We start from the raw sequence: 17914 nt of genomic DNA on the forward strand, positions 1-17914 counted from the left end.
GCCAGAAGAGATCGGTGTGAGTGGCATCCCGTCGCTTTTGGACAGCTCTGCGTGCATTACTGACTGCTCTAATAGCCTGTTGAGTGAGAGGAACAGGAAGGAGAATAGGTCCAAATGTACGCAGAAAAAAAAAAAAAAGTGCTCACTCAGGAAGTCAGTTATTGCTTTTTTTGTGTGTGTGCTTTACCCTGAGTGGCTGCAAATGGACTTCTGCAGCTTTCTCTATTAACCTACATTTTTCAGCTCAGGTGCAAGGTGCTAGCTATTTGCCCACGACCAATCTCTTTGAAAACAAAGAGCTGTAACTCAAATATTATATATATATATGTAGGTAGCACTAATGCCTGGATGTTTGGAAAGGTCTGGCAATACAGACAGAATGTCAAGAGCTACATTTTTCTGTGGACTAAAAAAATTAGCATAATTTTCTAGCCGTAGAGCTTCAGAAGATCTGCTATACAAATATTGAAGTCAAACATCCAGAGAATGGAAAAATTCAAAAACACACGTAACCTTTAATAATCAAAACCATCCAGACAGTAAAATAACAAAGCCACTGGCAGAAGTGTGGGTGAATCCTAGCGTCTGTGGAAAAGTGTGATCCTGAGACGGTTCCCTTGACTGATCAAGAACAATGGGTGCCTAAAAGTGTCTTCTGAGCTTTGGAAAGCTAAGCAACAGCAAGTTGTTTCCCAAAGGTACTGTCAAATGTACTCTGGTCTCAGAATTAAGTGTAGATTTGTGCTTTAGAGAAAAGAATGTAGCATTTTCTGTGACAAACAAAAAACAAACAAACAACAACGACTAAGGGGCTTCAGTCCTCCTGGGTCACTCAAAGTTGCATTCTTTCTTTTCTAAATTCTCTAGAGACTAGCTCTGCTTTGTCTTTCTACTTGTTGCCAAATTAGAATTTACCACATGAGTTTCCTTTTTTATTTTCTTCATCGGGAGTGACTGCAAAGAACCATTCTAGCACTGCCCAGTCTCTGGGCATTTATTTCCTCTAAGATGCTGCCATTTCCTTGCTAAATGGCTTGTCCTTAAACCTAAGAATTCATGCATTCCTAATTCACAGCAGGCAAGAATAACTTTTGCTTTGTGAATGTTTTGTGAATTAAATCACTACCTACATACAACAACAGAGATCATTCTCCTGTCAGCCATTTGGCTTCATGCTGCATATTGCAGCATTGCAACTCTAGTCTTGGATGCAAATTCAGCCATGTATTTTCAGCCATTCATTTTGTGACTTCTTAACTGCAGCGAGACTGTACAGAGCTACATTTGCAGGAAGCTGTAAGAGCACAATAGCCTCCTAGGTCTTTGCACTAGCGAAATCCTGAAAGAAACCAAAAGAGAAATCATAACTTCATAAGCCTCATGATTTATTCTGGATTGCAGCAACCACAAGAGCACAGCAAAACATCAGCTAGCCCGTGGCTTATTGGCCATGCTTTCTTGTATCTGTGCAGTCCATTTTTCATATTGCAGCTGCAATATTTGAGGATTGCAGAGTTTGTTTGCAGTTGGCCAGCTAGGTTTCAATCATGCATCACAGCAGTGCACTGTTCAGTTGTTGAACCAGTCTGAAACAGCTTAGTGGAAGAGATGTGGTTAACCAACCTGAATGGCTCTCAAAATCACAGCCAGCATAACTTTGCAAATAAGTTTTTAAACTTGCTTAGAGGAGATGGGTAATAGAAAAGTGCCAAATTCTCACAATTATATATAAACATATCATTAAATGCAAAGTAAGCTTTAAACTTATTCTACTTTAATAGGAATTTGGGAGTGGTACACAGGATTTTGGAACAAAAGCTGTTATATATATATATTTAAAGCAAATATGATATTCTGCATTAATATCATGAATTAATAGCTAAAGTGAAAAGTCCCTCTATAACCACAAGAAATAATGTAAAGATTTCATTCCAATCACACAGTAAATTTAACAAAGACTTAACTGTCAGATGATTTATCATTGCCTATGACTTACGATGCTAAACTCAATTCTGCTGCCTCAGTGTAAATTAATGGTATATTCAATTAAATTTTTAGAGGTACTCCAGGTACCTCTAAAAGTACCAGGCTTTTGGTGTAAACAAGTATAATTTGGACTTTTTTTTTCCTTGAAAGGAACAATTTTCTGGGAGAGAAATGCAATTAGATAGTAAGTAGCTTGTGTGTTATATTTTAATTAGTAGCTTTGTGATCATCATTTCTCAGTTGTATAAATATCAGTCTTGTGGGAAATGCGTTTATGGGAGCAGTCAGCTATTGAGAAGGAGGATTTCACTAGTACAGGCTCATAAATAGGCATGGATTATAAATCATCATCACAGTACGCACCTAAAAACAAGTCAGAAGCCGTTACTGACAGTTTACTCATCATGAAGAGACTCATTTCAAAAAGGAGAACATGTGAGACACCACGAGCTCTTTTAAGAGAATCAGTAATTAACTATTTTTAATTAGAGGAGCAAATGAAAAACCCCAAAGCCATATGACCACCCTCGCACAATAACAACTCTCACGGTTTCATCGTGGGCAGAAGGTAACCAACAGGTGTTTGGGCTCTTCATAAAGCTTCACTGAACTACTACCTTATTTTGCCTTGCCTCTGTCTTATATGGGCACCTCTGCAAAAGGACTCAATACACCATAGAATATGCCAAAAAAACAATACGCAGCTACAGATTTTGTGGGTAGCAGAATCACCTGCAAGAGACTGTGACTTGCTAATCCCGTTTACATTGATTGCAATATATGATCACGTTGTCTGAATCTTTATTTAAAAAAAATAAAATGCCAAGCAGATTCGTACACGGAGAAGCTATATTGTTATTTTTCTAATCAGTCTAAGTAAGTAGCACGTTATGAAAGCCTACTCCAGGGGAATTACAAAAAAACTTTTTGCTGGGCAAGAATCTATCAAGCGTTACAGTGGGCAGATCACAGTCTTTTAAAAATTAAATACCACTGTTCCACAGTGTTTTAATTCAGAGCTTAATTAAACAGAGAAAACTTGGAAATCTTCTAGCCACCTCTGGGTTTGCTCTTGTGCGTTTTCCTTCCCCACGTCTGTCTTAGCAATTACTTCTGAACGCTGCACCTGCTCAGACGGGCACAGCGACAAACTGCATCGTGGCCAGTTGTGGCGGCCCGAGGGATGCGCAGCGGCCCCGTTCTGGGGCGACGCCCCCGCTCCTGGTTTCAAAGGGCAGCTCTGGGACTCGGGCTGAGCGGGCGGACGAGGCGGCCGCGCCAAGGCCCCCTGCAGCAGCGCCACAGCAGGCGCGCCGCGAGCGCAGCGCGGTGCCCGGGCGCGGATGGGCGAGGGCCCTCCCGGTCTCGCGACGCGCGAGCGGGCTGCAGGGCTCCCGGGTTTCGCACGAGCGGCCCGCCCCGGTGCCGCCCTCCCCGGCAAGGGGAGCCCAGCGGGGAGCGGCCTTTCCCGCGGGCCAGTCTCTGCCCGGTGCCTCTCGCCCCGCGGCTGGCTGCCGCCGAGCGGTCCGCCTCCTCGCCTGCTGCCTCCCCGCGGGTGCCCGAGGCCGCGGGCAGCTCCCCCAGCCTCCTCCCGCAGGCCGAGCAGCCCCAGCGCCCCCAGCCCCTCCTGTCACTGGGGGCACGGCTGACACGGCGTCACCTCCCGTGCTGACCCGCCTCGGGGCACCTGCAGGGCATCAGCGAGAGGCAACCTGAGCAGCGCGAGCCTGGGGGCCACCAGTGCGGAGCAGCAGCAGCCCGGTGCCAGGGCAGCAGCCCGGTGCCACGGCAGCAGCCCCGGTGCCAGGGCAGCAGCCCCGGTGCCACGGCAGCAGCCCCGGTGCCACGGCAGCAGCCCCGGTGCCACGGCAGCAGCCGGGTCCGGACGACGGGGCGCAGCCAGACGCGGCCACCTCCTCGCCCCGGAGCGCTCTACTCGCCGCTCCCGCCCTTCGCCACTCGTGGCGCTGCCGCGGGACCGGGCAGGCCCCGGGCGGTGCGGGCGCTGCCGGTGCCCCCGCACGGGCGCGCTGCTGCTGCCGCCCCGGCCCCGGCCCCGGCGGGCGCTCGGTGCCCCGGCGGGACGGATGGCGGCGCACAGCCCCCGTTATTTTTATTTCTTTATGCCGTTCTGTTTTGCCGGAACCGCCCCACCACCGCCGCCTGCCCGGCGCCGCCCGCCCTCCCGGCACCGGCGGCCCTGCCCCGCCCGTCCGGCCGGGCCAGCCAATGAGCCGCGCCCACGCCTCCAGCGAGAGCTGCCCGGCACGTGCCTGACCGAAAAGCGCCGGCCTCCCGGGCCGCCGCCGCCGCGCCGCCGCCCCGCAGACGGGCCCGGGTCGCTCCGCGCTGCCGCGGGGCCGCGGCTCCCCGCCGGGAGCCCTCCAGGCAGCAAACCGGCCGGGCACCTGCGGCGGCGGGACGCGAGGGTCCTCGCCCGCGGGGGCCTCGTGCCGCGATGCATGCTGGGAGTTGTAGTCCAAAGCGGTCGCGGCGACACCGAGCGCGAGCGGGGCGGGCGGCGGCGGAGAACTACAACTCCCGGGAAGCCCCTCGCTCGGGGCAGGCGGTAGCGCTGCAGAGCCGCGGCGGCCGTTGTGGCGGGCGGCGGGGCCGCCATGGACCTCTTCGGGGACCTGCGGCGCATGAACAAGCGGCAGGCGGGTGGCGGCGGGGGGCGGCGGGGCGAGCCGCGGGGGCGCCGACCTAGCGGGCGTCGCCAGGCGGAGCAAGCGCAGCCCGTCTCGGGGCGGCCGGGTCTGGCCCCGGGGCCGCCGGCCCGGCTGCCCGCCGGGGCTGCGCGGTGCCCCCGGGGCGGCGCGCAAAGACGTGCCCGTTGTCTCTGCAGCTCTACTACCAGGTGCTGAACTTCGCCATGATCGTCTCCTCCGCCCTGATGATATGGAAGGGGCTGATCGTCGTCACCGGCAGCGAGAGCCCCATTGTGGTGGTGCTCAGGTGGGTGCGGGTGGGGGTGGGGGCGGGGGCGGGGGCGGAGGCGCTCCTGGCCACGGGCAGCCTTGTCACAGCCCTCGGGCACCTTCCCGTGCCCTCTGCTTACGTGTGGGGTTTTGAGCGTCACCTACGTGAAGCAGGCCACAAACACTTATTTTCTTCTATGTCTCTGTTCGGGCGCTGAGCAGAAGCTCCTCGTAGTTGCGATCTAGTTCAGTGAAGTTTATGGAAGCAGTAATTGAGTGAAACCTTTGAAAACGTAGGTTTGTTCCCTTAACGTACCCATCAACAACCCGAGATTGGTCGTCAGTATTACTATCTGGGAATAGCAATCCTTGGACGGAGGGGTTATGATTCCAAAACTCAGTTCTGCTTTAGTAGGAATATGTGTAATGCTGTGAAGCTTCTGTTGCCTGAAGAATTCAGTAAGCGTATTGCACTTTCTGAAGGCGTTGAACAATTTCAGGTTTATTTGTTCATTTCTTTTTTGCCATTCCTGCATTTAAAATTCCATTACAGTAAAGCTGCTTTTTTAGTAAATTACGCTTCTGCATGACTTCTATCACAATGCTAACTTACTTCTGGTATGTAAAGACCCAGTCCTGGAGGCCCCTGAGTGCTGACCAAATACACGAAGTTTAAACACACGTTAATGGAAGATTCAGCCCCGTAGAAATTGAGTGTGCATCAGTAAGGAACATACGCGGGAAATAACAGCATTTTGATGGGAGAAGTCTGTTAGTGCAGGTGGTAATGGGATCTGGAGTCCTACATTAAAGGATGTTACCCATATCTACTGTGTCTGGCTTTGGAGAAAAGGCATGGACTTTTCTGGTCATTAGTAGTAATCACTGGTGCAGCTACGAGTCTTGCTCATGTTAGCTAAACTCAATGTAGAGAAGTCTTTCCAGTGCTGCTCTGAAACATCTTTTGGCTTTTTGCTAATGGATTAGTTGTCTTAAGCAGAATGGCTCGTTTTGTTCCTTCATAATAGCTACAATACTGTTACTTTTCTATAGAGCTTATTTGTTTTATTTCTTTCACTGAGGCAGTGGGAACGTCTTCTATAGGCTGGCTCAGCTTGGAGCTTAATGAGGTTTCGGTTGTGTGTTAAATGTCTGTATGGTGTGGCTGAATGGTGGAAGCTACAGATTTCTGTTAAAATTGTGAGTTTATCCATAAGAATTAACTGCTTTGTATTTGTGGTTCTTCCTTTGTTTGCTATAATGCTAATACATTTTCTTTTTCTCTTTGTTTGTAGTGGCAGCATGGAACCAGCTTTTCACAGGGGAGACCTGTTGTTCTTAACAAATTTCCATGATGACCCAATCCGAGCCGGTGAAATAGTTGTTTTTAAGGTTGAAGGCAGAGACATTCCAATAGTTCACAGAGTAATCAAAATTCATGAAAAGTAATGCAACTTGGCATTTTTCTTGTTTCTAAATATAGTTTTCTACACCATGACTTTCACTTACGTTATAATTAGGTAATATTTTGTGAAAAAGGCAGGCAAGGATTTGCTCTAAGATACAGCTTGTCTCTAGGATGTGATCTGCTTCTGTTCCCCATTCTGTGGCATGCTTCTTGAGACTCTGGCTCCTGTCCCTCAGCAAAGTTGGTCAGGTTCAAAATAGGTAAACCTATGCCAAAGAGGAGTCCAGAAACACAAGCTGTACACATCATTTTTTTTCCCATCGGTAGCAATGTGTGTGGGAGCAGACTGCACTGCATAGTGACTGTTGTAGAACTGGGTCTTTGGTTATGAGAAATAGCTATTTCTCAGGGCAAATTGTGGAAAGGAGGCAAAGACAGAGAATCAGAGCTATAGATAAGTCTGACAAGTACGTGACCTTTGCTGTCTGAGGTTTTCCAGAAGACTGAGATTTGACTCATTGAGAAAAGATTTTTGTTTTAGTCACAACACCAACAACAATTCTTGCTCAAAAGCAACAGGCAGATTAGTTGTTTTTACCTTTATTGAATGCATCTGGTATGATAAACAGTCCTTTCCCAAATGTAGGAAGGGCAGGTCTATTTCTACTGCACACTGAAAAGGTAGCGTGGAAGTGGCAAGAGCTGTCATATTTGTTTCTCGGGAGGCCTGGGCTATGAACTGCAAGTCTTCGTCTTTTCTGTAGCATCTTGTCTCTGGTGCTTTTTCAAAACAAATACTTATATCCAAGAATTACCTCTTTTTTTTTATATATACTTAATTTGTCTTCATAAAAGCTCCTTATTTATTGATATCAGTACTGGCAATTAGCAGCTTTTTGAGAAAAATAATTTTGAAGACTGGAAACCTACTAACTTTTGTTTGAATGGGAGTGTTGAACCAAAATCTTGCACGTATCATCTGCACATGCATAATGCTTAAAAGGGAGCAAAACATGGCAAGTTTTCTAACAGCAACAGTTAAACTATATCATGTTGAAAACAAAGTCTAAGATACTCTGCCCATTTGAAACGGTAGGGAAAGTCAATGATTTGTGTTAAGGGTTTAAAACCTGTATTCCTACAAAAGGAATGAGCCGTCTAATGGCCGGGAGAAGTCAGAACATCAGCTCTGGCTGCAGGGGAGCAGCCAGGCTCCGAGCACTGCGTACGTTTATTCGTGTGGGGGAAAGAGTGCCACCTACTGAAGCTGTTCGCATCACTTGGCTTTCCCCATACATGTCAGTAAAAACCGCACCTAATAGTTTGTTCACCCAATGCTATTTCAAGGCTTGTTACGTGTATTATTTCTTATCTGCCCCATTAACAAATAACAAAGATAAATGAAGTTTTGCCAGGAACTTCCTGTATTGTTTAGCTAAACAATAAGTGACTTGAAAGTGTATTGCAGTGACAAAGTATTGACAGAATATTTAATTTTGATGCAGATTTGCAGCTGTGTTAAGGGGTCCTCAGTATTTACTTGCATCAAAAGGAGGACAGGACTTTATTTTGATGAAAATACGATTACTAGGAGTTAAATATATAAAAGAGAAGTACTTAAAGCATTGTGTTGTTTTGCTATTTACTATAGGAAAATCTGGGGGTATACCTCATGCTTCATGAACCTCGTGGTTGAAATTCAGTTAAATTCATTCTGCAGTGTGCGATGACTTCATGGGGTCTTACTCAACATTTTTTCATAAAAAGAAAAAAGCACAAGCCTTTTAACTTTTTGCACTGTTGAGATCTTTGATAAATAAAATACTGTTTCTAGGTTGTTTGTTTGTTTGTCTTATTTTTAGCTTAAAATTTCTATTCTATTGCAAATAGAGAGGATTTTTTGTTTTCTTTTGTTTTGTTTCCCTCAGATTGCCCAGATTGGCATATCCTGCTTTTGTTAAGGAAATTTAGTGCCAGTTCTGGACAGAAAATATCCAATCATAATATCCTTTCATATTCATTGTGTAATTGCTTACATCAGATGACAGCCTAGGAAAAATATCTCTTGTTAAAATCTGTTGACTCTGTCAGTAAAGACTGAAATGTTAATGATTTAATGGTGTTTGTTAAATAAGCAGGCCAGGCAGGACTGGAAGTAAACATTGTTATCTAATCTTGTAGTACTTTTCATCTTCATTGTGCTTTGTAGATGTCAATTGTAGTTTTAAAATTAAGTGGTATTTACTTTATCACCTCGTTGCCTTCTAGAGAAAATGGGAACATCAAATTTCTGACCAAAGGTGATAATAATGAAGTTGATGATAGAGGCTTGTACAAAGAAGGTCAGAACTGGTTAGAGAAGAAAGATGTTGTTGGAAGAGCAAGAGGGTGAGTAATGCAAAGTCTGTTCTTTATAGCTAATATAGAAAAAAATTAAACTTAACATCAGTTCCACTCTTGGATTTATTTGTTGTGGTATTTATTGAATTTCATAAATAAAATGGTAATAAAACTAATTTACCTGGCAAAGTTGCGTTCTGTAGTCTTCTCACAAATGCAGACTGGGAATAATTTTTTTTTTTTTTTGAAAAACAGCACACAACGTAAATAATTCGCCAGTGAATAAAAATTAACCAATCTATCCTTGCAGTTGTTAGAATTTACTAGGAAATGTTTCCACATCTCATGGGAATCTTATGCAAAGTTTGAGCTTTTATCTTCTTCCCCAGTCGAGATAAAAATTCAACCTCTTAAGATTTTTCTCAAATAATCTAAATTTTTATCTAAGAAATACATAGGCACATATATATACACATATATGTATGTATGTATGTTGAGATATATAAACTTAATTCCCACCTCAGGTGCGCATTACTGACAAGTGTAAATGATGGTTTTACACACTTGTGATTTTGATCACTTTTGCTTAGAGCCTGTTGCAAAGCATTTTTTGGGCTAGGAGAATGTTAGTAATGCAACAAGAAGCTCGATGCGTGTTCTGCCATGTTCAAGTGGGCGAAGATTAACGGCATGGGCCAACCCTGGTAGAAAGTAGGACTTTCTATATCAGGTTATATATCTGTATTTTTCTTGCCTAAAATAAGTGTTCCATAAGCCGTCATAAGTATGGTAACGCGCATAACAGTACAAACTACTTTTCTGGAATAATATTTATTTGCTTGTTATGTTAATTTAAATGTTAATTTAAGTTCCATATTCACTTAAAACTCTTTCTGTTTTAGATCATGTGGCTTTTATACCTTCACAACAACTGAAAAACTGATTCTGATGTGTTGCAGGATGTTAGGTTTGCTTTTGCCAGTACCCCTCATTTTGGTGATACTTGCCATTTTTGGGGTGCATGTGTACTTTTAACGCTATGAATAATATTCAGCAAGTTGAAGCATTTACATGATGGAAGGAGTAGGGAGTCAGAAATCTTGCTCCCAAATTTGCATTATCAAGTACATACTGTCTTTAAAGCCCTTGCTATCTGTCTGTTTTTGTTTTCTCTGAAATCCGTTATCTAAAGTTTTCAAGACTGAGTAACATTGAAACATGGCCATGTAATTTTTGAGGGTTTATTTTACATTCATCTGTTTTGTCAATTACAGATTTTTGCCCTATGTTGGTATGGTAACTATAATAATGAATGACTATCCAAAATTTAAGGTATGTATACAAATGCTTCGAATACTTAAAACTATAAAATAGCAAATAAAGGTAATATGAAAGGAATTGTGATACATGCTAATAAATTTTTGTTGTTAGCTAATATGAAATAAGTAGTGTTCTCATGCTTTCTTATTTTAGCTTGACTGTTACCCAGTAGAACTGACAATTTTTAATCATTTGAAAACCATGTATAGAATGTAATGAGTTAAGCATATACGGTTGTGATGCCTATTTATAAAGAATACGATCACACCAAAATACTGCTGTAATTCTACAGGAACACAACTCAATAACTGTGTACTCATCTAGAAGGTGTAGAGGGCATGTTTCAAACAATTTGTGATTTCAAAGCTTCTCTTAAAAGAAATTGTAATCAGTCTTCATTCTTTTTCTTCTGCAGTATGCTCTTCTGGCAGTAATGGGAGCTTATGTACTACTGAAACGGGAATCCTGAAGGAAGGAAAAGGAAAAAAATCACTTTTCCAAGAACAAAGTACGAAATTAAATATACAGGAGAAAAAGCCTAATATATTTCAGATGTTTTACTTTCTGTATACTGTTACAAAGCTGTGCAAACTTTTGTCTTGTCTAAATAAACTGTGCAATTAAAGCTATTGGCTGTTGGTTAATTATGTAATGGCAAATTTACCATCTGAAATAAATATCGCTTTGTTAGCCTTTTGCAAAGGGGAGACACTGACTGTTGTGCTAGAGTAGCTTATGGCACTTCTTAACATGCTGTAGAATACAGTGATCTCGCTGTGGTTTGATGAAGGTTTTTTGTTTTAAAGTGATACTGCAACTGAACCTATTTTGTCCTTCCTGCGTGTTCAGTTATTTTGCTTGATTATTTTTGATCTTTTGTCAACTCAATTTCCTCACAATCTTGCAAACTATTTTATCATCACTAATAAAGACATAGCATATGGGTTGGAACAGGTGGTGAGTTGTAGGAGGTTAGTCATACTGATGCCTAAAGAAAGTTGTCTAGATACGGTCTGAAGGGGAGGGAAATGAGAAATGGGCTTTCATTGCAATTAAGAATTGAGAAATGGAACTGTAGTGTGTTTTGTTTTGTTTTGTTTGTGAATGTGAAACTTTCTCCTTCATGGGCTAGAGACAAAAACAATTAATGGCTGGATTTTTAGGAACTCTACATGATTCTAGAATTCAAGGTATTAACCTTTCTGCCTTTACGTTCCTGGCCGTAAGACCAAGCTAACAAAAAATCTTTGTGGGGATTTATTAATACTTATGAATTACTAAATGAGAAGCACAGTTGCGTGCTTCAGAAATATTACCAATAAGGGAAAAACATAACCCAAATTCCTGTTTTGAGGATGTATTGTTCTCTCCTGTCTTATGACACCTGAAGACTGTTGAACATAAAATTGATTTTTTCATTTTAAAACTTACCTGATAACCATCTTACATGAAGTTCTGGATCTTTCTCTTCTTGGATTCAAATGTCAATTTTGTACCATCAACAAAGCAAAACTTGTTTTCTTTACTCGCTTTGTTTTTGTTTCTTTGATAAGGAACAGCATGATGCTTTTTTTCCTATGGAGTTTTGTTTCTTCTGTAATCCCTCACCTCTACAAAAATATGCTATTATACAATAATGACACCCTCTCTGTTGTAACTGCCAGTGCTGAAAGGCAGGTAACTGCTGAATTTTTCCAAGTAATATTACTTCTTTTGTGTCCTACTAAGCAGTCTAAGCAGTTTTCACAACAAACTGTATTACAAAAATGACTTATTTTGTATCAATTTGTGTAGAAATAAAATCGAGTATAATAAATAACATGTCAGAATAATTTAGGTATTCTTAAGGCAGTCTTTCTGGAAGTGTACCATTCCAGTTAAGAAAAAATAATTTTTGGAGGCAGTGTATGGGTAGTAAGTCCTGTTCCCCCGGACCGGTGTTCCTGAAATTAGAATTTATTCCAACTCCAATACAATTGCAGTCAATTCTACCTTTGAGAGTGGGATTCTGGACAGACCTATAATAATGGGCCAAGTTTATCATTTGGGTTGTTTTATCTTCATGGAATTGTGAAGTGGTTTGGGCTGGAAGGGACCTTGAAGCCTATTGTGTTCCAACCCCCTGCCTCCCGCCAGCCCAGGCTGCCCCCAGCCCCATCCAGCCTGGCCTTGAGCACTGCCAGGGACAGGGCATCCCCAGTTTCTCTGGGCAGCCTGTGCCAGTGCATCACTGCCTGCGTAGTAAAGAACTTCTTCCTAATGTTTAACCTAAATCTTCCCTCTTTCAGTTTAAAGCTGTTTCCCCTTGTCCTATCGCTATGCTCCCTGACAGAGTCCCTCCCCAGCTTTCCTGTAGGCACCCTTTAGGCACTGAAAGGTTGCAATGAGGTCTTCCTGGAGCCTTCTCTTCTCCAGGCTGAACACCCCCAGCTCCCTCAGCCTGTCCAGGGCCCTCCAGCCCCTGGATTACATTTGCGGCCTCCTCTGGTCTTGCTCTAACAAGCCCACGTCCTTCTCCTGCTGGGGGCCCAGAGCTGAGCTCAGGGCTCCAGCTGGGGTCTGACGAGAGCAGAGCAGAGAGGGAGAATCCCCTCCCTTCTCCTGCTGGCCGTGCTGCTTCGGATGCAGCCCAGGATATGGTTGGCTCTCTGGGCTGCAAGTGCACGTTGCTGGCTCAATCTTGTGTTGATTTCCTTTTGAAGATTTCTTGTTTCCTATGCTTGATAGTGTAGGAAAGAGATGTCTAATGCTGATTACTTCTGTCTCCTTGCTTTACCAGTTTGTTGAGGTGTCTGAGAATTCAAGAACAGACTATCTGTCATAAAATGAAGTGAGGCCTTGTGGTTTACCCTTTGGACATAGTAGGTTAGAGAGCTGGTATGTGAGGAACTGCGTGGAGCCTCTCTCCAGCTACATCTGTAGGTGGGAACATTACTACCTGAAAAGCTGGAGAGCTGAAGGACAACATGGTTGCATGTTCATCATTTTCTGCATTAGAAGGAAATAAGCACTGAACAAATTAATCTATGGTTGTACAGAACCATATACAAAAGCTTCACTTCCAGCTTGGAAAGCTTCCCTTTTCTGTGGATAAACTGCATTAGTTTGCTAACTGGTGCCGCTTTTATCAGGCCTATTTTGTTGGCCTCCTGTCCTGGCCAACTGGGTTGAGCTGCTCTTGATTCTGTTTTTGTCCTGCATTTCCATTACTGTCTGAGCCACTTTAAGCCAACCATTTATGTCCCTGATAATCTAGTTAGAGAATACTGTTCATTAATTTCCTTAGATTAGAAGTCAGGGAAGGAGCACAAAAAGTTTTCCAAGAATATAAATTTCTGATGGAAAGCCTTTCATTTAGCTCAATAAATGTAACAAATACTTTAGTTCTTAGGTTGATATCAATGATAAATGAGCTGCAATGGTGAAATGCTTATCAGGAGAATGTTTCCTTTCTGCTGTGAGTATATTGCACTGTACAATATTTGAATGATTTAGTCTCCTAAATATTAGTGTCTGCAGTGGAGAGAATGCAGTTCGCTCCTGGATACATTTCATAACTGGATATTGCAAGCTTTTCCTACTAGTCTTGCTGAGAACAAGTTTGACGGTGACTTTACGTGCTGCAGCTGGACTGATTTTCCATGTTCCTGTTGCTGAGCCCAAGCAATCCTCCTACTGCAGGCCACATGGGAACATCTGCATCAGCTCTCGTGTTCAGTGGAGCCAATGCAACGTGCAAACCCAGGATGAAGTTAGTAGCTTTCTGCTGGAAAACAAACAGGAGAAATATAAACGCAAAGGAGGAGGAGCAGGTTTAGCTTTTGGGAACTGTGAGCTGCTAGATTTTCCCAGCTGTAGCATGTTTTTCACTGCTGTGCTTCAAAACCAAATATGCTCTTGCTCTAAGAATGCATTTGTATTTGCTTTGAGAAACAACTAATGGAGCAGGCTTCTAAGGAACACCAGGGAAGTAGTGGAAGTAATACCACGTACTATGGAGCTGGGAAGTCAAACCGTGTAGCAATGTGCACCCTTAGATTAAGAATTCTCCAACAGCAGCAGGAAATGAACATTAATACTTTGAGATTGATCAGACCGTGGCTGAGCTGATGCTGTGAAAGCTCCACCTGACCCAGTCTCTGCCCATAACCCACTGCGTGTTGCTGAGCAGTGGCTGTTGTAGCTGCTGCGAGTGGTTTGCATTGCACTGTCCAGTGGCAACACTCTTGCAGCCTAAGGCTTCCTGAAAATGCTAGGTAGCCTGAGCTGAGAGGATCCTCCATGTCTGGGGTGGGCGGATAGGAGAAAAGAAATGTGATTAGATAGATCATGTGTAAAGCCATAAGACACAAAATTCTAAGGACACCACCTGACCCCTTCTTGCTTGCTCTCCTGATTCCCAGCCCACTTTCTCTTTCTTCAGCTATCATTTCCCCACCATGTCACTGAAATTCTAGTTTGCGGCAGTGCACTGGCATGAAACAAAACTATCCAGGGGTTTAGGATGTCTTCCGGGTCCAAGACCATAGATAACTATGTTAGATCTTTTGAGCTGTAATCATAACACTTCTGTAGAGTGTGAAGTCTTTTTCTCAGTGGAGAGGAAATGATGTTGTATATTAAGCTTCGTTAATCACATCTCTTTTTCTCAGAGGATAAAAAAATGCAAATTATGCAGCACATGCTTTTTACAGGAGAAGTGCTTTGCAGTTCTGCATAACGTGAATAGCCTAGCTTTTTAAGATGTTTGTCTTATTTTGAACATCAATGCTGCTGACAGGATTTATCACTCAGAAAGAAATGCTTTCAGCACTCACCTCTTAACATATCGGAAAAGATGATTCAGACTTTTTCCTGCCTTTTCCGTTAATCACACATTTTTCCACATTTTTTCCACATCTTTTCCACATCTTTGTCTTACTGACTTAAGAGACCCAGGCCCATCACTGATAGTTCCTTGAAAGGCAAAAGAGAGAGAAGGCACAAGCATCCACAGACAGCTGTATGTCTGTCCTGAAATGACTTTTAGTCCTCATTTACTCCTACCCAGGGGGAGAAGAGTTGGCATCCCGAAACCTTCCCTGTCTGGCTGCGAGGGGCCTGGCATCAAGTGCTCGGTGCTAGCAAGATGTACACCCCTTAGGCTGATTTCCACAGGAATTCAGGTGTCAAGAGCTGTGGATAAGTATGTTTTCTGAAGCCAGAAGGTAGGTTGCACACCTAATTTCCATTTGTTTCTATGGAGCTGCCTTAGGACTTCACAGTACCCTGGTAAGGAGCCTTCTGAAGCTGGAAGCCTGAAACTTTCCAGTTTTAAAAAGAAAGGAAAAAACAAGTTTTGCTATGTTTAATTTGACCTCTGGTATATCTTGGCCATAGTATTTCATACAGCTTCTAACAGCCCCAATATTCAGGTTTACCTGCAGCCTGCGTTGGTAGAGATAAAATGTGTGTGGAGTAAATGCAGAGAGAATTCCAGTTCAAGCCTTGTTAGCAAGTCATTTCTCTCTGTGTTTAATCAAGATAGCAAGCAACAGTGATGAAAACAACATTTTCACTGGTGTGCATGGATTTTATCAGTGTTTCTTTGAACATCTTATGGGCCTAAAGCAAACAAAACGTAAGCCACATAAATGACAAACAATTCAATACGTTTCCCTGCTACACAGCTTGGCTTAAATAAGTATATTCCATCTCTTTTGTCACCATTTATGCTTCAGTACATTACTTTTGCACATGGAACCAACTCTGCTTCTCTATCATTTGCGTGTAACTATGCTATCAGCAGAAATTACAAACACGTATGGTGTGTACATGTAGTCTGTAGCTATATGTAGATCTATAAAAACCTGATGTGGATGTGGCCACCATCTCAATTCTGAAGCTGTTTGCAATATGAATATCTGTCTGGATTTGAGTTTTACCAAAAAAAAAAAAAAGCCATTATGGACAAAGCTCCATTTCTTTTGTAATTATGTTAGGACATCATTTTCCAGCAAGTTGAAGGTCACGTTTGTGGGAAGGGGAAGGAAAAGGGGAGGGGGAAAGGGAAGGGGAAGGGGAAGGGGAAGGGAAAGGGAAAAGAGAAGGGGAAGGGGAAAGAGGAGGAGAAGGAGAAGGAGAAAGAAGGAGAAAGAAGGAGTCCCACCTGGGTTTTTGCTGTTTGGCAGGCAGGGCACGCAGCATGGCTCTCTTGAGGGAGACCCGAAGCCTTGGTTCACTGCCCTAGCCAGGGCCATGCTCCAACAGTTGCAGCACAGCTGGGGCTGTGTTTGGTTGCCTGAAGGTAGCCCAAGGGGCTAGGGGCTGGCCACGCTGGCCCCTGCTTCCAAGAAACATCCACCTATTTGCCAGCTGCTTAGTGAAATGCTGTTTTCCTGCTTTGCTTCTTGTGTATGGAGTTTGGGGCCTCCTCATAGCCTTGTGGCTTGCAAATGCCTGTCCCTTCTGGCACCTACAATTGTTCTGCGCTTCATCTAATAGCTATCTAGACTTCTGTCATGCAGTTTCCTCAGCTCTATTTTCTCAAACATGTATCATATTTATAAATCCAGCTTTAACCTCTAAATATGGAAGAAAGTTGACATTTGGGAAACAAAACCTGTAGTTTTATATTTTCATGGTACTTATTTTCCATAGATTTAGTTGCAAATTGACAAATTGGCAGATGAGTCACCTGCTGGGTTGCTGCACAGCTCAGCCACAGCTGGTGTGGAAGTCCAGCTGAAACAGCTCAGCCTGCATGGGGAGAATGTCCCTAAACTGCTCCTGTGCCCTTCTCTAGACAGAGGTCCTTGCATGTTCGCAGGGCTCACAGCTGTGCCACATCCTCCAGCTTTCCCAGTGGCCCACCAGGGTCTGCCCCCCTCACCTCCAGGCCCCGGGCACACTGGCTGGAGAGCCCCAGCACCTCTGTGCGCCAGCTCAGGCTGCCAACGACCTGTCCCAGCCCTGCGTACCCGCAGCTCGCGTCCCATCGCTCTGTGCTCCCCCAGACTGCCAGCACAGCTGTGTGGCTTGAAGCATTTGGTCTTCTCTGGGAAGGCTCAGCTGGGACTGCCTGCATCTGGCCAACAGCAGTTCTCAAGAATGCAGAAACATAAATGCTTGCCACTTGGGTTCTCAAAATATTGAACCCCTTCACCACAAAAAAATAAAATAAAATCACAACACTAGAAGGGATGGTTAACGCAGCCCTCTGACACACACTAAATGTGCAATAAGCCATCACCTTAGTTAAGCCTCAACTGTCAAGGTCTAGGACTTCCTAAAATGAGGTACAAACGATGCCAAATATCTTAAACTGTGCCTTGTTAAATAAATGTTTATCATTTCACGTTGTTCATCCTCTGCAAAGTTGTGGAGCTCCTTTCTGAAAAAATGTCTGCAGTTCTTCAGGGAACTGTTGCTGCTGAGAGTCAGTGCTCAGGTTGTTTGCAGAACGCCTGCCCTCAGTACAGGTTCGGAGCACTGAAGACTAGTCCATTCAGCATCTTCAACATTTACAAAGTATTCCTTAGTGATCGTGCCGTATTATTACATTGCTGATATGCTTAAACCATTGTTTGCTCTGTATATATGCCATAGCTACCTGTAACGTCAGAATCACTACAAAGAAAACGATGAAAGGTACACCATTTTTCTTTTATCCCTTTTTATTTCCATAAAAACTGCCTTGCCGATAGAACAATCATATTTGTCTAAAATGTGAAGGAAGCAAAATAAACAGTGCTATTGTGATATCAGCATTTAAAGCCCATTACTGTTTTCTGCCATGAAGTGCAACAGTAGTTCACTTTGCCACAGGGAAAGAGATACATGGCAAGTAGAAAGGTATCTGAAAACACAGAAAGCTTTTTCTTGAAGTTCAACCATGAATTTCATAGAGTCATGGAATCGTAGAATGGCTTGGGTTGGAATGATCATCTAAATCCAACCG

At 43.8% G+C, this 17914-nt stretch overlaps 1 protein-coding gene across 1 annotated transcript; it reads left to right on the forward strand.

Annotated features, from left to right (window-relative positions):
* Window positions 1-4515: 4515 nt before the first annotated feature.
* LOC310889640 (signal peptidase complex catalytic subunit SEC11C) lies at window positions 4516-11791 on the forward strand. Its single transcript, XM_083817402.1, has 6 exons — window positions 4516-4646; window positions 4835-4944; window positions 6203-6352; window positions 8584-8703; window positions 9930-9987; window positions 10391-11791. Exons 1-6 carry the CDS (start codon window positions 4605-4607, stop codon window positions 10442-10444), a joined length of 534 nt encoding a protein of 177 aa, XP_083673528.1. The 5' UTR covers window positions 4516-4604; the 3' UTR covers window positions 10445-11791.
* Window positions 11792-17914: the final 6123 nt, after the last annotated feature.

Source organism: Anser anser (genome assembly GCF_964211835.1).
Source record: "Anser anser genome assembly, chromosome: Z".
Taxonomy (NCBI): domain Eukaryota; kingdom Metazoa; phylum Chordata; class Aves; order Anseriformes; family Anatidae; genus Anser; species Anser anser.

Excerpts from the sequence above, each read along its gene's own strand:
- LOC310889640 (XM_083817402.1), top strand. The coding sequence starts at position 4,605 with ATGGACCTCTTCGGGGACCTGCGGCGCATGAACAAGCGGCAG. Across the intron at positions 4,647-4,834 it reads GGCGCATGAACAAGCGGCAG|CTCTACTACCAGGTGCTGAA; the intron begins GCGGGTGGCGGC and ends TTGTCTCTGCAG. Across the intron at positions 6,353-8,583 it reads GTAATCAAAATTCATGAAAA|AGAAAATGGGAACATCAAAT; the intron begins GTAATGCAACTT and ends GTTGCCTTCTAG.